We start from the raw sequence: 20808 nt of genomic DNA, 5'->3' as shown, positions 1-20808 counted from the left end.
TGTTATTACCCTGTCTACCACAGTTATAGGAGAGGAGGTCTGTCTACCAGGAGAGGTCAGTAGAGGAGGTCAGTGTGTTATTATCCTGTCTACCACAGTAGGAGAGGAGGTCAGTGTGTTATTACCCTGTCTACCACAGTAGGAGGGAGGTCAGTGTAGTTATTACCCTGTCTACCACAGTAGAGGAGGTCAGTGTGTTATTACCCTGTCTACCACAGTAGGAGAGGAGGTCAGTGTGTTATTACCCTGTCTACCACAGTAGGAGAGGAGGTCAGTGTGTTATTACCCTGTCTACCACAGTAGGAGAGGAGGTCAGTGTGTTATTACCCTGTCTACCACAGTAGGAGAGGAGGTCAGTGTGTTATTACCCTGTCTACCACAGTAGGAGAGGTCAGTGTAGTTATTACCCTGTCTACCACAGTAGAGGAGGTCAGTGTAGTTATTACAGGGTCTACCACAGTAGGAGAGGAGGTCAGTGTAGTTATTACCCTGTCTACCACAGTAGGAGAGGAGGTCAGTGTAGTTATTACCCTGTCTACCACAGTAGGAGAGGAGGTCAGTGTAGTTATTACCCTGTCTACCACAGTAGAGGAGGTCAGTGTAGTTACTACAATGTCTACCACAGTAGGAGAGGAGGTCAGTGTAGTTATTATCCTGTCTACCACAGTAGAGGAGGTCAGTGTGTTATTACCCTGTCTACCACAGTAGGAGAGGAGGTCAGTGTAGTTATTACCCTGTCTACCACAGTAGGAGAGGAGGTCAGTGTGTTATTACCCTGTCTACCACAGTAGGAGAGGAGGTCAGTGTGTTATTACCCTGTCTACCACAGTAGGAGAGGAGGTCAGTGTAGTTATTATCCTGTCTTCCACACTAGGAGAGGAGGTCAGTGTAGTTACTACCCTGTCTACCACAGTAGGAGAGGAGGTCAGTGTAGTTACTACCCTGTCTACCACAGTAGAGGAGGTCAGTGTAGTTATTACAGGGTCTACCACAGTAGGAGAGGAGGTCAGTGTAGTTATTACCCTGTCTACCACAGTAGGAGAGGAGGTCAGTGTAGTTATTACCCTGTCTACCACAGTAGGAGAGGAGGTCAGTGTAGTTATTACCCTGTCTACCACAGTAGAGGAGGTCAGTGTAGTTACTACAATGTCTACCACAGTAGGAGAGGAGGTCAGTGTAGTTATTATCCTGTCTACCACAGTAGAGGAGGTCAGTGTGTTATTACCCTGTCTACCACAGTAGGAGAGGAGGTCAGTGTAGTTATTACCCTGTCTACCACAGTAGGAGAGGAGGTCAGTGTGTTATTACCCTGTCTACCACAGTAGGAGAGGAGGACAGTGTAGTTATTACAGTGTCTTCCACAGTAGGAGAGGAGGTCAGTGTAGTTATTACCCTGTCTACCACAGTAGGAGAGGAGGTCAGTGTGTTATTACCCTGTCTACCACAGTAGGAGAGGAGGTCAGTGTAGTTATTACCCTGTCTACCACAGTAGGAGAGGAGGTCAGTGTAGTTATTACCCTGTCTACCACAGTAGGAGAGGAGGTCAGTGTAGTTATTGTATAATATATATATATAATAAAGTAATGACCTACAGGCTCTAAGTAAATGGCTCTAAGTAAATGTCATTGATATGGAGTCTCTTTAACACATTCTCTCTTCCCATCCTCCGTTGCAGGGGCGTGACAGTCAGCATAGTCACGTTTGGTATCACGAGGTAACACGGTCCTAGTCTCCCTGCTGTTCTACTGTACCTTCCTTCTCTTTTGGCTGTTGGCAGTGACCCCCCCTTCCCTCCTCTCACGTTTACATCAAACCGAGTGATGATACATGAGTGAACAGAACACCTGTGTATCCACCTTAGAAAGAATAAAATGGGCAAAAAGAGTTTCCATTGTTGAGTTTCAGAAAGGCCTCATACCTGAGATCTAGGCCTGAGATTGTTGAGTTTCAGAAAGGCCTCATACCTGAGATCTAGGCCTGAGATTGTTGAGTTTCAGAAAGGCCTCATACCTGAGATCTAGGCCTGAGATTGTTGAGTTTCAGAAAGGCCCCATACCTGAGATCTAGGCCTGAGATTGTTGAGTTTCAGAAAGGCCTCATACCTGAGATCTAGGCCTGAGATTGTTGAGTTTCAGAAAGGCCTCATACCTGAGATCTAGGCGTGAGATTGTTGAGTTTCAGAAAGGCCTCATACCTGAGATCTAGGCCTGAGATTGTTGAGTTTCAGAAAGGCCTCATACCTGAGATCTAGGCCTGAGATTGTTGAGTTTCAGAAAGGCCTCATACCTGAGATCTAGGCCTGAGATTGTTGAGTTTCAGAAAGGCCCCATACCTGAGATCTAGGCCTGAGATTGTTGAGTTTCAGAAAGGCCTCATACCTGAGATCTAGGCCTGAGATTGTTGAGTTTCAGAAAGGCCTCATACCTGAGATCTAGGCGTGAGATTGTTGAGTTTCAGAAAGGCCTCATACCTGAGATCTAGGCCTGAGATTGTTGAGTTTCAGAAAGGCCTCATACCTGAGATCTAGGCCTGAGATTGTTGAGTTTCAGAAAGGCCTCATACCTGAGATCTAGGCCTGAGATTGTTGATCTGATAGGTTGCTGTAAAGATGAATTGTGAGTGTGCGTGCGTGTGTGTGCGTGCTTGTATGAGAACACAGTGTGTGTATGTGTGTGTGTGTGTGTGTGTGTATGTGTGTGCGTGCTTGTATGAGAACACAGTGTGTGTGTGTGTGTGTGCTTGTATGAGATCACTGTGTGTGTGTGTGTGTGTGCTTGTATGAGAACACAGTGTGTGTGTGTGTGTGTGTGTGTGTGTGTGTGTGTGTGTGTGTGTGTGTTGTATGAGATCACTGTGTGTGTGTGTGTGTGTGTGTGTGTGCTTGTATGAGAACACAGTGTGTGTGTGTGTGTGTGTATATTTCAGGCATTGTCAGCATAAATACAATGAGTCAGCAGGAGGTTGGTTAGACAGCGTTGTTCTTTCCGTTCAACCTGAATATGCTGAGTGGTTAACCGTACCTTTGTCTTGTACGATACGTAGAAACATGGCCCATAAGCTTCATGGAAATGTACTAAATATAGTCTAGACGTGGAAGAACTTTCTAGAAATTCCATTGCCGTTTTGTCTTCTAATTCAAGTAGTTTAATACACACCAATATAATGAAGGAATTCTTAGGACCATTAGTTGGACCAAGTCTGACTGATCTGATGGTCCACTCCAGGATCGGGCTCAACGTCATTTCAACTGGGCTCTAGTTTAATTTGAGGAAATCAATGAGGACAGAAAGAGATGTTTTTATTTTTCAGCCGAATGAGGATTTTTCTGTTGAATTTCAGTGTAATCTTCCTCTAATTGATTCTGATGAAAAGTAGTTCACATCAACCCTTCTCCTAACTCCTGCTAGCTATCAATATACCAGTAGTTCACATCAACCCTTCTCCTAACTGCTGCTAGCTATCAATATACCAGTAGTTCACATCAACCCTTCTCCTAAGTCCTGCTAGCTATCAATATACCAGTAGTTCACATCAACCCTTCTCCTAACTCCTGCTAGCTATCAATATACCAGTAGTTCACATCAACCCTTCTCCTAACTCCTGCTAGCTATCAATATACCAGTAGTTCACATCAACCCTTCTCCTAACTCCTGCTAGCTATCAATATACCAGTAGTTCACATCAACCCTTCTCCTAACTGCTGCTAGCTATCAATATACCAGTCTACCAGTTTACCAGTCTACCAGTCTACCAGTCTACCGGTCTACCAGTCTACCAGTCTATCAGTCTATCAGTCTATCAATATACCAGTCTACCAGTGTACCAGTCTACCAGTCTATCAGTCTACCAGTCTATCAGTCTATCAGTCTATCAATATACCAGTCTACCAGTCTATCAGTCTATCAATATACCAGTCTACCAGTTTACCAGTCTACCAGTCTATCAGTCTACCAGTCTATCAGTCTACCAGTCTACCAGTCTACCAGTCTATCAGTCTACCAGTCTACCAGTCTACCAGTCTATCAATATACCAGTCTATCAGTCTATCAATATACCAGTCTACCAGTCTACCAGTCTATCAGTCTATCAATATACCAGTCTATCAGTCTATCAGTCTACCAGTCTCCCAGTCTATCAGTATTCCCTATATAGTGCACTACTAGAGGCCTATGGGTCCTGGTCAAAAGTAGTGCACTATATAAGGACAGAGGGAGGAAGACTGTCCAGATGCCAGTTTAGGTCCAGATGCCAGCCTAGGTCCAGATGCCAGCCTAGGTCCAGATGCCAGCCTAGGTCCAGATGCCTGCCTAGGTCCAGATGCCTGCCTAGTTCCAGATGCCAGTCTAGGTCCAGATGCCTGCCTAGGTCCAGATGCCAGTCTAGGTCCAGATGCCTGCCTAGGTCCAGATGCCTGCCTAGGTCCAGATGCCTGCCTAGGTCCAGATGCCAGCCTAGGTCCAGATGCCAGTCTAGGTCCAGATGCCAGTCTAGGTCCAGATGCCAGTCTAGGTCCAGATGCCAGCCTAGGTCCAGATGCCAGCCTAGGTCCAGATGCCTGCCTAGGTCCAGATGCCAGCCTAGGTTCAGATGCCAGCCTAGGTTCAGTTGCCAGTCTAGGTTCAGATGCCAGTCTAGGTCCAGATGCCAGTTTAGGTCCAGATGCCAGCCTAGGTCCAGATGCCAGCCTAGGTCCAGATGCCAGCCTAGGTCCAGATGCCAGTCTAGGTCCAGATGCCTGCCTAGGTCCAGATGCCAGTCTAGGTCCAGATGCCTGCCTAGGTCCAGATGCCAGTCTAGGTCCAGATGCCTGCCTAGGTCCAGATGCCTGCCTAGGTCCAGATGCCAGCCTAGGTCCAGATGCCAGTCTAGGTCCAGATGCCAGTCTAGGTCCAGATGCCAGTCTAGGTCCAGATGCCAGCCTAGGTCCAGATGCCAGCCTAGGTCCAGATGCCTGCCTAGGTCCAGATGCCAGCCTAGGTTCAGATGCCAGCCTAGGTTCAGTTGCCAGTCTAGGTTCAGATGCCAGTCTAGGTCCAGATGCCAGTTTAGGTCCAGATGCCAGCCTAGGTCCAGATGCCAGCCTAGGTCCAGATGCCAGCCTAGGTCCAGATGCCAGTCTAGGTCCAGATGCCTGCCTAGGTCCAGATGCCAGTCTAGGTCCAGATGCCTGCCTAGGTCCAGATGCCTGCCTAGGTCCAGATGCCAGCCTAGGTCCAGATGCCAGTCTAGGTCCAGATGCCAGTCTAGGTCCAGATGCCAGCCTAGGTCCAGATGCCAGCCTAGGTCCAGATGCCAGTCTAGGTCCAGATGCCTGCCTAGGTCCAGATGCCAGCCTAGGTTCAGATGCCAGCCTAGGTTCAGATGCCAGCCTAGGTTCAGTTGCCAGTCTAGGTTCAGATGCCTGCCTAGGTTCAGATGCCTGCCTAGGTTCAGATGCCAGTTTAGGTCCAGATGCCAGCCTAGGTCCAGATGCCAGCCTAGGTCCAGATGCCAGCCTAGGTCCAGATGCCAGTCTAGGTCCAGATGCCAGTCTAGGTCCAGATGCCTGCCTAGGTCCAGATGCCTGCCTAGGTCCAGATGCCAGCCTAGGTCCAGATGCCTGCCTAGGTCCAGATGCCTGCCTAGGTCCAGATGCCTGCCTAGGTCCAGATGCCTGCCTAGGTCCAGATGCCTGCCTAGGTCCAGATGCCAGCTCAGTGTGTGTTGTGTCTTGCCCTGGCTTTGCTTGTGTGCATGAAAGTCAGTCATCTGTTGCATCATTGTGTATGTCTTAAAGCTATTGATAACACTTTCTGTGTTGAGATCTCTCTACCACACACCTGTGATCAGTACCAGAGGAAAGTGTGGACTCACAGAGCTCTGATTTGTGTGATCAGTACCAGAGGAAAGTTTTGACTCACAGAGCTCTGATTTTTTGACTCAGAGCTCTGATTTTTTGACTCAGAGGAAAGTTTTGACAGAGCTCTGATTTTTGTGATCAGAGGAAAGTTTTGACTCACAGAGCTCTGATTTTTGTGATCAGTACCAGAGGAAAGTTGACTTTGCAGCTAAAAGAACGACAACTAAACATGAGTCTGCTGCCTTTGCTTCTGATGCTACAGATACTGCAATACTCCACCTATATAACGTAAAGAATCTGTGTGGTGACTGAGCCCTGGCCTACCTGTCTGGCTGGAGCAGCCTGCTACTTTTAATGATCGAATTAATGCTATCAACCATCCTCCCAGGTGCGAGAGCTTCGTAAGAAGGCGGAGGCCTACAGACAGAGGGTGGGGGACCCATTTCTCCCGCCTCCACCTCAACCAGATCCTGTCGGACCAGAACCAGCTGTGGGAGGCCTCCACCCCTTCCTCCTCTAACCTCAGCTCTGGGACAGGTTCTGGGGACGGGGAGGAAGACAGGAGTCCTACCCCCCAGGCTCTGGAGCTCGCTAGGTGAGGGAGACCGACCACAGAGCTTGCTATAGCATGACATCAGCATGTCTTTAGTGTGGGCTGGATGTGTAGTACGTCTGGCTCAGGATTTCCCATAGATGGGGTGCAACTTTCGGCCTTAAAATCAGGCTTCTGTAAGTATAGAATGAAATTGAAATCAAGTGTAGCCAAATGATTAGACTTAGAAGCAGAGCCACATATTTCTGGGTAGAAGCCACAGAGCTGGATGGGGGGGTTGACCCAGCTATATGGACTGGGGGAAACTGATGCTGAGGGTCCTTTACTGGGGTCTTAATGAATCTGACCTATTAAGGTCATGTTCTGTGTGTGTCCCTCCTCCTCTCCCTCCCTCCTCCTCTCCCTGTGTGTCTGTAGGGTTGACAGTAGCTCCAGCTCCGTAGCCGGACCCCCTCCCCTCACCCCCGTGTCCAGTAGAAGGAGCTCCACCCGGGGGGCTGGGGACACAGCAGACCCCCCTGGTCACCCTAACCCTGGAGCCCTTAACCTACCTGTTCAGAGGAGACTAGCCTGGGAGGAGGAGACAGGGGCTGGGGGTGGAACTGGGGAGGAGAGAGAGGAAGAAGAGGACAAGGAGAGAAAGGATGAGTATGTGGTTGTTTCATTCCCTCTCCATTTCCTGTTGATTTCTGCTTTCACTGATTGGCTTTGAGTTCTCTGTTACCTCCACTCTGTTTATATCCATATAGGAGACAGTCAGTTCTGTTACCTCCACTCTGTTTATATCCATATAGGAGACAGTCAGTTCTGTTACCTCCACTCTGTTTATATCCATATAGGAGACAGTCAGTTCTGTTACCTCCACTCTGTTTATATCCATATAGGAGACAGTCAGTTCTGTTACCTCCACTCTGTTTATATCCATATTGGAGACAGTCAGTTCTGTTACCTCCACTCTGTTTATATCCATATTGGAGACAGTCAGTTCTGTTACCTCCACTCTGTTTATATCCATATTGTTTATATCCATATTGGAGACAGTCAGTTCTGTTACCTCCACTCTGTTTATATCCATATTGGAGACAGTCAGTTCTGTTACCTCCACTCTGTTTATATCCATATTGGAGACAGTCAGTTCTGTTACCTCCACTCTGTTTATATCCATATTGGAGACAGTCAGTTCTGTTACCTCCACTCTGTTTATATCCATATTGGAGACAGTCAGTTCTGTTACCTCCACTCTGTTTATATCCATATTGGAGACAGTCAGTTCTGTTACCTCCACTCTGTTTATATCCATATTGGAGACAGTCAGTTCTGTTACCTCCACTCTGTTTATATCCATATTGGAGACAGTCAGTTCTGTTACCTCCACTCTGTTTATATCCATATTGGAGACGGTCAGTTCTGTTACCTCCACTCTGTTTATATCCATATTGGAGACAGTCAGTTCTGTTACCTCCACTCTGTTTATATCCATATTGGAGACGGTCCAGTTCTGTTACCTCCACTCTGTTTATATCCATATTGGAGACAGTCAGTTCTGTTACCTCCACTCTGTTTATATCCATATTGGAGACAGTCAGTTCTGTTACCTCCACTCTGTTTATATCCATATTGGAGACAGTCAGTTCTGTTACCTCCACTCTGTTTATATCCATATTGGAGACAGTCAGTTCTGTTACCTCCACTCTGTTTATATCCATATTGGAGACAGTCAGTTCTGTTACCTCCACTCTGTTTATATCCATATTGGAGACAGTCAGTTCTGTTACCTCCACTCTGTTTATATCCATATTGGAGACAGTCAGTTCTGTTACCTCCACTCTGTTTATATCCATATTGGAGACAGTCAGTTCTGTTACCTCCACTCTGTTTATATCCATATTGGAGACAGTCAGTTCTGTTACCTCCACTCTGTTTATATCCATATTGGAGACAGTCAGTTCTGTTACCTCCACTCTGTTTATATCCATATTGGAGACAGTCAGTTCTGTTACTTATTTTAAGAGCTCTGTTTTTATATCCATAGTCTGTCCTGTCTGTCTGTCCTCCACTCTGTTTATATCCATCAGTCTGTCTGTCTGTCTGTCTCAGTCTGTCTGCACTCCTGTTTGCCTATGCCATATTCTGTCTGTCTGTCTGTCTGCCTGTTGTCCTCCCTGCCTGCCTGCCTGTGTTCCAGACTGAGGGTGCTGGACCAGTTCTGTTACCTCCACTCTGTTTATAGGCTCCACAGGTCCAGAGAGGGTGGCAGGATGCCCACACCTACACTGCAAAGGATCGCTCCACTGTTCAGAGAACTCACCACGACCTGACAGTCACTCCAGCCACTGGTAACCTAGCAGATATATTGTTGACATATTGTTTTTATTTTTGTGACAAACTTTTTATTCCAATTGTTCTTTCCACTCTGTTACTATACCAAAACAATCAAATAAATTATCCAGGGACAATATGTGGTCCGTTCTGCCTCAGTCTGTTTGTCTCCAGGGACAATCTGTGGTCCTCCACTCCAGTTTATATCCATGGGTTTGTCTCCAGGGACAATATGTGGTCCGGCCCAGTCTGGGTTTATCTCCAGGGACAATGTGTTTCCTCCTGTCCAGTCTGGGTTTGTCTCCAGGGACAGTATGTGGTCCGGTCCAGTCTGGGTTTGTCTCCAGGGACAATGTGTGGTCCGAGTCTGGGTCAGTTGTCTCCAGGGACAGTTTGTTCCTGTTGACCCAGTCTGGGTTTGTCTCCAGGGACAGTGTGTGTCCGGCCAGTCTGGGTTTGTCTCCAGGGACAGTGTGTGTTTCCGCCTGCCCAGTCTGGGTTTGTCTACAGGAGCAGTGTGTGGTCCTGTCCAGTCTGGGTTTGTCTCCAGGGACAGTGTGTGGTCCGGCCCAGTCTGGGTTTGTCTACAGGAGCAGTGTGTGGTCCTGTCCAGTCTGGGTTTGTCTCCAGGGACAATGTGTGGTCCTGTCCAGTCTGGGTTTGTCTCCAGGGACAGTGTGTGGTCCGACCCACTCTGGGTTTGTCTCCAGGGACAGTGTGTGGTCCAGTCTGGGTTTGTCTCCAGGGACAGTGTGTGGTCCAGTCTGGGTTTGTCTCCAGGGACAGTGTGTGGTCCGACCCAGTCTGGGTTTGTCTCCAGGGACAGTGTGTGGTCTGGCCCAGTCTGGGTTTGTCTCCAGGGACAATGTGTGGTCCGGTCCAGTCTGGGTTTGTCTCCAGGGACAATGTGTGGTCCGGCCCGTCTGGGTTTGTCTCCAGGGACAATGTGTGGTCCTGTCCAGTCTGGGTTTGTCTCCAGGGACAGTGTGTGGTCCTGTCCAGTCTGGGGTTGTCTCCAGGGACAGTGTGTGGTCCTATCCAGTCTGGGTTTGTCTCCAGGGACAGTGTGTGGTCCTGTCCAGTCTGGGTTTGTCTCCAGGGACAATGTGTGGTCCGACCCAGTCTGGGTTTGTCTCCAGGGACAGTGTGTGGTCCGACCCAGTCTGGGCTTGTCTCCAGGGACAGTGTGTGGTCCGACCCACTCTGGGTTTGTCTCCAGCGACAGTGTGTGGTCCTGTCCAGTCTGGGTTGTCTCCAGGGACAGTGTGTGGTCCTGTCCAGTCTGGGTTTGTCTCCAGGGACAATGTGTGGTCCGACCCAGTCTGGGTTTGTCTCCAGGGACAGTGTGTGGTCCGACCCAGTCTGGGTTTGTCTCCAGGGACAGTGTGTGGTCCGACCCACTCTGGGTTTGTCTCCAGGGACAGTGTGTGGTCCTGTCCAGTCTGGGGTTGTCTCCAGGGACAGTGTGTGGTCCTGTCCAGTCTGGGTTTGTCTCCAGGGACAATGTGTGGTCCGGTCCAGTCTGGGTTTGTCTCCAGGGACAGTGTGTGGTCCTGGTCCAGTCTGGGTTTGTCTCCAGGGACAGTGTGTGGTCCTGTCCAGTCTGGGTTTGTCTCCAGGGACAATGTGTGGTCCGGTCCAGTCTGGGTTTGTCTCCAGGGACAATGTGTGGTCTGGTCCAGTCTGGGTTTGTCTCCAGGGACAGTGTGTGGTCCGGTCCAGTCTGGGTTTGTCTCCAGGGACAATGTGTGGTCCGGCCCAGTCTGGGTTTGTCTCCAGGGACAGTGTGTGGTCCGGTCCAGTCTGGGTTTGTCTCCAGGGACAATGTGTGGTCCGACCAAGTCTGGGTTTGTCTCCAGGGACAATGTGTGGTCCGACCAAGTCTGGGTTTGTCTACAGGGACAATGTGTGGTCCTGTCCAGTCTGGGTTTGTCTCCAGGGACAATGTGTGGTCCGGCCCAGTCTGAGTTTGTCTCCAGGGACAATGTGTGGTCCGGCCCAGTCTGGGTTTGTCTCCAGGGACAGTGTGTGGTCTGGCCCAGGCTGGGTTTGTCTCCAGGGACAATGTGTGGTCCGGTCCAGTCTGGGTTTGTCTCCAGGGACCGCGTGTGGTCCGGCCCGGTCTGGGTTTGTCTCCAGGGACAATGTGTGGTCCTGTCCAGTCTGGGTTTGTCTCCAGGGACAGTGTGTGGTCCTGTCCAGTCTGGGGTTGTCTCCAGGGACAGTGTGTGGTCCGGTCCAGTCTGGGTTTGTCTCCAGGGACAGTGTGTGGTCCTGTCCAGTCTGGGTTTGTCTCCAGGGACAATGTGTGGTCCGACCCAGTCTGGGTTTGTCTCCAGGGACAGTGTGTGGTCCGACCCAGTCTGGGCTTGTCTCCAGGGACAGTGTGTGGTCCGACCCACTCTGGGTTTGTCTCTAGGGACAGTGTGTGGTCCTGTCCAGTCTGGGGTTGTCTCCAGGGACAGTGTGTGGTCCTGTCCAGTCTGGGTTTGTCTCCAGGGACAATGTGTGGTCCGGTCCAGTCTGGGTTTGTATCCAGGGACAGTGTGTGGTCTGGTCCAGTCTGGGGTTGTCTCCAGGGACAGTGTGTGGTCCTGTCCAGTCTGGGTTTGTCTCCAGGGACAATGTGTGGTCCGGTCCAGTCTGGGTTTGTATCCAGGGACAATGTGTGGTCTGGTCCAGTCTGGGTTTGTCTCCAGGGACAGTGTGTGGTCCGGTCCAGTCTGGGTTTGTCTCCAGGGACAATGTGTGGTTCGGCCCAGTCTGGGTTTGTCTCCAGGGACAGTGTGTGGTCCGGTCCAGTCTGGGTTTGTCTCCAGGGACAATGTGTGGTCCGACCAAGTCTGGGTTTGTCTCCAGGGACAATGTGTGGTCCGACCAAGTCTGGGTTTGTCTACAGGGACAATGTGTGGTCCTGTCCAGTCTGGGTTTGTCTCCAGGGACAATGTGTGGTCCTGTCCAGTCTGGGTTTGTCTCCAGGGACAGTGTGTGGTCCGACCCACTCTGGGTTTGTCTCCAGGGACAGTGTGTGGTCCAGTCTGGGTTTGTCTCCAGGGACAGTGTGTGGTCCAGTCTGGGTTTGTCTCCAGGGACAGTGTGTGGTCCGACCCAGTCTGGGTTTGTCTCCAGGGACAGTGTGTGGTCTGGCCCAGTCTGGGTTTGTCTCCAGGGACAATGTGTGGTCCGGCCCAGTCTGGGTTTGTCTCCAGGGACAGCGTGTGGTCCGGCCCAGTCTGAGTTTGTCTCCAGGGACAATGTGTGGTCCGGCCCAGTCTGGGTTTGTCTCCAGGGACAGTGTGTGGTCTGGCCCAGGCTGGGTTTGTCTCCAGGGACAATGTGTGGTCCGGTCCAGTCTGGGTTTGTCTCCAGGGACCGCGTGTGGTCTGGCCCGGTCTGGGTTTGTCTCCAGGGACAATGTGTGGTCCTGTCCAGTCTGGGTTTGTCTCCAGGGACAGTGTGTGGTCCGACCCACTCTGGGTTTGTCTCCAGGGACAGTGTGTGGTCCAGTCTGGGTTTGTCTCCAGGGACAGTGTGTGGTCCAGTCTGGGTTTGTCTCCAGGGACAGTGTGTGGTCCGACCCAGTCTGGGTTTGTCTCCAGGGACAGTGTGTGGTCTGGCCCAGTCTGGGTTTGTCTCCAGGGACAATGTGTGGTCCGGCCCAGTCTGGGTTTGTCTCCAGGGACAGCGTGTGGTCCGGCCCAGTCTGAGTTTGTCTCCAGGGACAATGTGTGGTCCGGCCCAGTCTGGGTTTGTCTCCAGGGACAGTGTGTGGTCTGGCCCAGGCTGGGTTTGTCTCCAGGGACAATGTGTGGTCCGGTCCAGTCTGGGTTTGTCTCCAGGGACCGCGTGTGGTCCGGCCCGGTCTGGGTTTGTCTCCAGGGACAATGTGTGGTCCTGTCCAGTCTGGGTTTGTCTCCAGGGACAGTGTGTGGTCCTGTCCAGTCTGGGGTTGTCTCCAGGGACAGTGTGTGGTCCTATCCAGTCTGGGTTTGTCTCCAGGGACAGTGTGTGGTCCTGTCCAGTCTGGGTTTGTCTCCAGGGACAATGTGTGGTCCGACCCAGTCTGGGTTTGTCTCCAGGGACAGTGTGTGGTCCGACCCAGTCTGGGCTTGTCTCCAGGGACAGTGTGTGGTCCGACCCACTCTGGGTTTGTCTCCAGCGACAGTGTGTGGTCCTGTCCAGTCTGGGGTTGTCTCCAGGGACAGTGTGTGGTCCTGTCCAGTCTGGGTTTGTCTCCAGGGACAATGTGTGGTCCGGTCCAGTCTGGGTTTGTATCCAGGGACAATGTGTGGTCTGGTCCAGTCTGGGTTTGTCTCCAGGGACAGTGTGTTGGTCCGGTCCAGTCTGGGTTTGTCTCCAGGGACAATGTGTGGTTCGGCCCAGTCTGGGTTTGTCTCCAGGGACAGTGTGTGGTCCGGTCCAGTCTGGGCTTGTCTCCAGGGACAGTGTGTGGTCCGGTCCAGTCTGGGTTTGTCTCCAGCGACAGTGTGTGGTCCTGTCCAGTCTGGGGTTGTCTCCAGGGACAGTGTGTGGTCCTGTCCAGTCTGGGTTTGTCTCCAGGGACAATGTGGTCCGACCCAGTCTGGGTTTGTCTCCAGGGACAGTGTGTGGTCCATGACCAGTCTGGGTGTCTCCAGGGACAGTGTGTGGTCCGACCCACTCTGGGTTTGTCTCCAGCGACAGTGTGTGGTCCTGTCCAGTCTGGGGTTGTCTCCAGGGACAGTGTGTGGTCCTGTCCAGTCTGGGTTTGTCTCCAGGGACAATGTGTGGTCCGGTCCAGTCTGGGTTTGTATCCAGGGACAGTGTGTGGTCTGGTCCAGTCTGGGGTTGTCTCCAGGGACAGTGTGTGGTCCTGTCCAGTCTGGGTTTGTCTCCAGGGACAATGTGTGGTCTGGTCCAGTCTAGGTGATGTAAACAGGGACAATGTGTGGTCTGGTTCAGTCTGGGTTTGTCTCCAGGGACAGTGTGTGGTCCGGTCCAGTCTGGGTTTGTCTCCATACAATGTGATAGTTCAAACCCAGTCTGGGTTTGTCTCCAGGGACAGTGTGTGGTCCATCCAGTCTGGGTTTGTCTCCAGGGACAAGCCAACTAAGTCTGTGTTGAGGGACAATGTGTGGTCCGACCATAAACTAGGTTTGTCTAAACAGGGACAATGTGTGGTCCTGTCCAGTCTGGGTTTGTCTCCAGGGACAATGTGTGGTCCGGCCCAGTCTGAACTCCAGGGACAATGTGTGGTCCGGCCCAGTCTGGGTTTGTCTCCAGGGACAGTGTGTGGTCTGGCCCAGGCTGGGTTTGTTGAGGGACAATGTGTGGTCCGGTCCAGTCTGGGTTTGTCTCCAGGGACCGCGTGTGGTCCGGCCCGGTCTGGGTTTGTCTCCAGGGACAATGTGTGTCCTGTCCAGTCTGGGTTTGTCTCCAGGGACAGTGTGTTCCTGTCCAGTCTGGGGTTGTCTCCAGGGACAGTGTGTGGTCCTATCCAGTCTGGGTTTGTCTGAGGGACAGTGTGTGGTCCTGTCCAGTCTGGGTTTGTCTCCAGGGACAATGTGTGGTCCACCCAGTCTGGGTTTGTCTCCAGGGACAGTGTGTGGTCCGACCCAGTCTGGGCTTGTCTCCAGGGACAGTGTGTGGTCCGACCCACTCTGGGTTTGTCTCCAGCTACAGTGTGTTGAGTCCTGTCAGTCTGGGGTTGTCTCCAGGGACAGTGTGTGGTCCTGTCCAGTCTGGGTTTGTCTCCAGGGACAATGTAGGTCCGGTCCAGTCTGGGTTTGTATCCAGGGACAGTGTGTGGTCTGGTCCAGTCTGGGGTTGTCTCCATAAACAGTGTGTGGTCCTGTCCAGTCTGGGTTTGTCTGAGGGACAATGTGTGGTCCGGTCCAGTCTGGGTTTGTATCCAGGGACAATGTGTGGTCTGGTCCAGTCTGGGTTTGTCTCCAGGGACAGTGTCACCATAAAGTCTGGGTTTGTCTCCAGGGACAATGTGTGGTTCAAGCCCAGTCTGGGTTTGTCTGAGGGACAGTGTCACCATAAAGTCTGGGTTTGTCTCCAGGGACAATGCCGACTAAGTCTGTGTTGTCTCCAGGGACAGTGTCACCAAGTCTGGGTTTGATAGTGGGACAATGTGTGGTCCTGTCCAGTCTGGGCAGTGTCACCAGGAAATGTGTGGTCCTGATCCAGTCTGGGTTTGTCTCCAGGGACTAGTGTGTGGTCCGACCCACTCTGGGTTTGTCTCCAGGGACAGTGTGTGGTCCAGTCTGGGTTTGTCTCAAGGGACAGTGTGTTGTCCAGTCTGGGTTTGTCTCCAGGGACAGTGTAGTGGTCCGACCCAGTCTGGGTTTGTCTCCAGGGACAGTGTGTGGTCTGGCCCAGTCTGGGTTTGTCTCCAGGGACAATGTGTGGTCCGGCCCAGTCTGTGTTGTCTCCAGGGACAGCGTGTCCGGCCCAGTCTGAGTTTGTCTCCAGGGACAAGGTCCGGCCCAGTCTGGGTTTGTCTCCAGGGACAGTGTGTGGTCTGGCCCAGGCTGGGTTTGTTCCAGGGACAGTGTCACCCATCTGGGTTTGTCTCCAGGGAAACAAGCCAACTGGTCTGGCTGGTCTGAGGCAGTGTCTCCAGGGACAACTAGGTCCTGTCCAGTCTGGGTTTGTCTCCAGGGACAGTGTGGTCCTGTCCAGTCTGGGGTTGTCTCCAGGGACAGTGTGTGGTCCTAGCCAGTCTAACTTTGTCTGAGGGACAGTGTCCTGTCCAGTCTGGGTGTCTCCAGGGAAACAAGCCAACTAAGTCTGGGTTTGTCTCCAGGGACAGTGTGTGGTCCGACCCAGTCTGGGCTTGTCTGAGGGACAGTGTGTGGTCCGACCCACTCTGGGTTTGTCTCCAGCGACAGTGTGTGGTCCTGTCCAGTCTGGGGTTGTCTCCAGGACAGTGTGTGGTCCAAGTCCAGTCTGGGTTTGTCTCCAGGGACAATGTGTCACCATAAAGTCTGGGTTTGATCCAGGGACAATGCCAACTGGTCTGGTCCAGTCTGGGTTTGTCTCCATAAACAGTGTGTGTGTCCGGTCCAGTCTGGGTTTGTCTCAGGGACAATGTGTGGTTGGCCCAGTCTGGGTTTGTCTCCAGGGACAGTGTGTGGTCCGGTCCAGTCTGGGTTTGTCTCCAGGGACAATGTGTGGTCCGGTCCAGTCTGGGTTTGTATCCAGGGACAATGTAATGGTCTGGTCCAGTCTGGGCAGTGTCTCCAGGGACAGTGTGTGGTCCGGTCCAGTCTGGGTTTGTCTCCAGGGACAATGTGTGGTTCAAGCCCAGTCTACTTTGTCTGAGGGACAGTGTGTGGTCACGGTCCAGTCTGGGTTTGTCTCCAGGGACAATGTGTGGTCCGACCAAGTCTTGGTTTGTCTCCAGGGACAATGTGTCCGACCAAGTCTGGGTTTGTCTACAGGGACAATGTGTGGTCCTGTCCAGTCTGGGTTTGTCTCCAGGGACAATGTGTAGTCCGGCCCAGCCTGAGTTTGTCTCCAGGGACAATGTGGAGGCAGTCTGGGTTTGTCTCCAGGGACAGTGTGTGGTCTGGCCCAGGCTGGGTTTGTCTCCAGGGACAATGTGTGGTCCGGTCCAGTCTGGGTTTGTCTCCAGGGACCGCCAACTGTGGTCCTGCCCGGTCTGGGTTTGTCTCCAGGGACAGTGTGTGGTCCGGAAACAAGCCAACTAACTTGTCTCCAGGGACAATGTGTCCGACCATAAACTGGGTGATGTGAAACAAGGACAATGTGTGGTACTGTCCAGTCTGGGTTTGTCTCCAGGGACAATGATAGTGGTCCTGTCCAGTCTGGGTTTGTCTCCAGGGACAGTGTGTGGTCCGACCCATCTGGGTTTGTCTCCAGGGACAGTGTGTGGTCCAGTCTGGGTTTGTCTCCAGGGACAGTGATGTGGTCCAGTCTGGGTTTGTCTCCAGGGACAGTGTGTGGTCCGGTCCAGTCTGGGTTTGTCTCCAGGGACAATGTGTGGTCCGACTAATTACTGGGTTTGTCTCCAGGCAATGTGTCCGACCAAGTCTAGGTTTGTGGAAACAGGGACAATGTGTGGTCCTGTCCAGTCTGGGTTTGTCTCCAGGGACAATGTGTGGTCCGGCCCAGTCTGAGTTTGTCTCCAGGGACAATGTGTCACCGGCCAAAACAGTCTGGGTTTGTCTCCAGGGACAGTGTGTGTCTGGCCCAGGCTGGGTTTCTCCAGGGACAATGTGTGGAAACAAGTCCAGTCTGGGTTTGTCTCCAGGGACCGCAGTGTGGTCCGGCCCGGTCTAGGTTTGATCCAGGGACAATGCCTGTCCAGTCTGGGTTTGTCTCCAGGGACAGTGTGTGGTCCTGTCCAGTCTGGGGTTGTCTCCAGGGACAGTGTGTGGTCCTAATCCAGTCTGGGTTTGTCTCCAGGGACAGTGTGTGGTCCATCCAGTCTAGGTTTGTCTCCAGGGACAATGTGTGGTCCAACCCAGTCTGGGTTTGTCTCCAGGGACAGTGTGTGGTCCGAGCCAGTCTGGGCTTGTCTCCAGGGACAGTGTGTGGTCCGACCCATAAACTGGGTTTAGTCTCCAAGCCAACTGTGTGGTCCTGTCCAGTCTGGGGTGTCTCCAGGGACAGTGTGTGGTCCTGCCCAGTCTGGGTTTGTCTCCAGGGACAATGTGTGGTCCGGTCCAGTCTGGGTTTGTATCCAGGGACAAGCCAACTGTTCTGGTCCAGTCTGGGGTTGTCTCCAGGGACAGTGTGTGGTCCTGTCCAGTCTGGGTTTGTCTCCAGGGACAACTGTGTGTCCGAGTCAGTCTCACCTCCAACAGTGTGTGGTCCTGTCCAGTCTGGGGTTGTCTCCAGGGACAGTGTGTGGTCCTGTCCAGTCTGGGTTTTGTCTCCAGGGACAATGTGTGGTCCGGTCCAGTCTGAGGTTTGTATCCAGGGACAGTGTGATAGTCTGGTCCAACTGGGGTTGTCTCCAGGGACAGTGTGTGGTCCTGTCCAGTCTGGGTTTGTCTCCAGGGACAATGTGATGGTCCGGTCCAGTCTAACTTGTATCCAGGGACAATGTGTGGTCCATAAACTGGGTTTGTCTCCAGGGACAATGTGTGGTTCGCCCAGTCTGGGTTTGTCTCCAGGGACAGTGTGTGGTCCGGTCCAGTCTGGGTTTGTCTCCAGGGACAATGTGTGGTCCGACCAAGTCTGGGTTTGTCTCCATAAACAATGTGTGGTCCGACCAAGTCTGGGTTTGTCTTGAGGGACAATGTGTGGTCCTGTCCAGTCTGGGTTTGTCTCCAGGGACAATGTGGTCCTGTCCAGTCTGGGTTTGTCTCCAGGGACAGTGTGTGGTCCAACCCACTCTGGGTTTGTCTCCAGGACAGTGTGTGGTCCAGTCTGGGTTTGTCTCCAGGGACAGTGTGTGGTCCAGTCTGTGTCTGAGGGACAGTGTGTGGTCCATAAAGTCTGGGTTTGTCTCCAGGGACAATGTGTGGTCCGACCAAGTCTGGGTTGTCTCCAGGGACAATGTGTCCGACCAAGTCTGGGTTTGTCTACAGGGACAATGTGTGGTCCTGTCCAGTCTGGGTTGTCTCCAGGGACTAGGTGTGTGGTCCAAGCCCAGTCTGAGTTTGTCTCCAGGGACAATGTGTGGTCCGGCCCAGTCTGGGTTTGTCTCCAGGGACAGTGTGTGTCTGGCCCAGGCTGGGTTTGTCTCCAGGGACAATGTGTGGTCCGGTCCAGTCTGGGTTTGTCTCCAGGGACCGCGTGTGGTCCGGCCCGGTCTGGGTTTGTCTCCAGGGACAATGTGTGGTCCTGTCCAGTCTGGGTTTGTCTCCAGGGACAGTGTGTGGTCCTGTCCAGTCTGGGGTTGTCTCCAGGGACAGTGTGTGGTCCTATCCAGTCTGGGTTTGTCTCCAGGGACAGTGTGTGGTCCTGTCCAGTCTGGGTTTGTCTCCAGGGACAATGTGTGGTCCGACCCAGTCTGGGTTTGTCTCCAGGGACAGTGTGTGGTCCCGACCCAGTCTGGGTTGTCTCCAGCAAACTGACAGTGTGTGGTCCTGTCCAGTCTGAGGCAGTGTCTCCAGGGACAGGTGATGGTCCTGTCCAGTCTGGGTTTGTCTCCAGGGACAATGTGTGGTCCGGTCCAGTCTGGGTTTGTATCCAGGGACAGTGTGTGGTCTGGTCCAGTCTGGGGTTGTCTCCAGGGACAGTGTGTGGTCCTGTCCAGTCTGGGTTTGTCTCCAGGGACAATGTGTGGTCCGGTCCAGTCTGGGTTTGTATCCAGGGACAATGTGTGGTCTGGTCCAGTCTGGGTTTGTCTCCAGGGACAGTGTGTGGTCCGGTCCAGTCTGGGTTTGTCTCCAGGGACAATGTGTGGTTGAGTCTGGGTTTGTCTCCAGGGACAGTGTGTGGTCCAAGCCAGTCTGGGTTTGTCTCCAGGGACAATGTGTGGTCCGACCAAGTCTGGGTTTGTCTCCAGGGACAATGTGTGGTCCGACCAAGTCTGGGTTTGTCTACAGGGACAATGTGTGGTCCTGTCCAGTCTGGGTTTGTCTAGGGACAATGTGTGGTCCTGTCCAGTCTGGGTTTGTCTCAGGGACAGTGTGTGGTCCGACCCACTCTGGGTTTGTCTCCAGGGACAGTGTGTGGTCCAGTCTGGGTTTGTCTCCAGGGACAGTGTGGGTCCAGTCTGGGTTTGTCTCCAGGGACAGTGTGTGGTCCAACCCAGTCTGGGTTTGTCTCCAGGGACAGTGTGTGGTCTGGCCCAGTCTGGGTTTGTCTCCAGGGACAATGTGTGGTCCGGCCCAGTCTGGGTTTGTCTCCAGGGACAGCGTGTGGTCCGGCCCAGTCTGAGTTTGTCTCCAGGGACAATGTAGTGGAAACCGGCCCAGTCTGGGTTTGTCTCCAGGGACAGTGTGTGGTCTGGCCCAGGCTGGGTTTGTCTCCAGGGACAATGTGTGGTCCGGTCCAGTCTGGGTTTGTCTCCAGGGACCGCGTGTGGTCTGGCCCGGTCTGGTGTTTGTCTCCAGGGACAATGTGTGGTCCTGTCCAGTCTGGGTTTGTCTCCAGGGACAGTGTGTGGTCCTGTCCAGTCTGGGGTTGTCTCCAGGGACAAGTGTGTCCTATCCAGTCTGGGTTTGTCTCCAGGGACAGTGTGTGGTCCTGTCCAGTCTGGGTTTGTCTCCAGGGACAATGTGTGGTCCGACCCAGTCTGGGTTTGTCTCCAGGGACAGTGTGTGGTCCGACCCAGTCTGGGCTTGTCTCCAGGGACAGTGTGTGGTCCGACCCACTCTGGGTTTGTCTCCAGGACAGTGTGTGGTCCTGTCCAGTCTGGGGTGTCTCCAGGGACAGTGTGTGGTCCTGTCAGTCTGGGTTTGTCTCCAGGGACAATGTGTGTCACCATAAGTCTGGGTTTGTATCCAGGGACAATGTGGGTCTGGTCCAGTCTGGGTTTGTCTCCAGGGACAGTGTGTGGTCCGGTCCAGTCTGGGTTTGTCTCCAGGGACAATGTGTGGTTCGGCCCAGTCTGGGTTTGTCTCCAGGGACAGTGTGGTCCGGTCCAGTCTGGGTTTGTCTCCAGGGACAATGTGATAGTGGTCCGGTCCAGTCTGGGTTTGTATCCAGGGACAATGTGTGGTCTGGTCCAGTCTGGGTTTGTCTCCAGGGACAGTGTCACGGTAAGTCTGGGTTTGTCTCCAGGGACAATGTGTGGTTCAAGCCCAGTCTGGGTTTGTCTCCAGGGACAGTGTGTGGTCCGTCCAGTCTGGGTTTGTCTCCAGGGACAATGTGTTCCGACCAAGTCTGGGTTTGTCTCCAGGGACAATGTGTGGTGATAAGTCTGGGTTTGTCTACAGGGACAATGTGTGGTCCTGTCCAGTCTGGGTTTGTCTCAGGGACAATGTACTCCAGTCTGGGTTTGTCTCCAGGGACAGTGTGTGGTCCGACCCACTCTGGGTTTGTCTCCAGGGACAGTGTGGGTCCAGTCTGGGTTTGTCTCCAGGGACAGTGTGGGTCCAGTCTGGGTTTGTCTCCAGGGACAGGTGTGTGGTCCGACCCAGTCTGGGTTTGTCTCCAGGGACAGTGTGTGGTCTGGCCCAGTCTGGGT

At 52.8% G+C, this 20808-nt stretch overlaps 1 protein-coding gene across 1 annotated transcript in view; it reads left to right on the top strand.

The window, feature by feature from the left end:
* LOC115115782 (uncharacterized) overlaps positions 1-20808 on the top strand; it is a 59269-nt gene that overhangs the window by 23048 nt on the left and 15413 nt on the right. The window contains 15 exon segments of the mRNA XM_065022076.1: positions 751-882; positions 1676-1714; positions 6228-6268; positions 6270-6434; positions 6810-7040; positions 8578-8631; positions 9002-9182; positions 11881-11988; positions 12351-12578; positions 13670-14173; positions 14287-14385; positions 14533-14710; positions 15134-15402; positions 20246-20380; positions 20630-20725. Coding sequence (XP_064878148.1) covers positions 751-882; positions 1676-1714; positions 6228-6268; positions 6270-6434; positions 6810-7040; positions 8578-8631; positions 9002-9182; positions 11881-11988; positions 12351-12578; positions 13670-14173; positions 14287-14385; positions 14533-14710; positions 15134-15402; positions 20246-20380; positions 20630-20725 — 2460 coding nt within the window.

The sequence above is a fragment of the Oncorhynchus nerka genome, linkage group LG8 (assembly GCF_034236695.1).
Source record: "Oncorhynchus nerka isolate Pitt River linkage group LG8, Oner_Uvic_2.0, whole genome shotgun sequence".
In the NCBI taxonomy this organism is placed as follows: domain Eukaryota; kingdom Metazoa; phylum Chordata; class Actinopteri; order Salmoniformes; family Salmonidae; genus Oncorhynchus; species Oncorhynchus nerka.
Note: the sequence above shows the minus strand (reverse complement) of the source record. Positions and strands in the feature narration are given on the sequence as shown.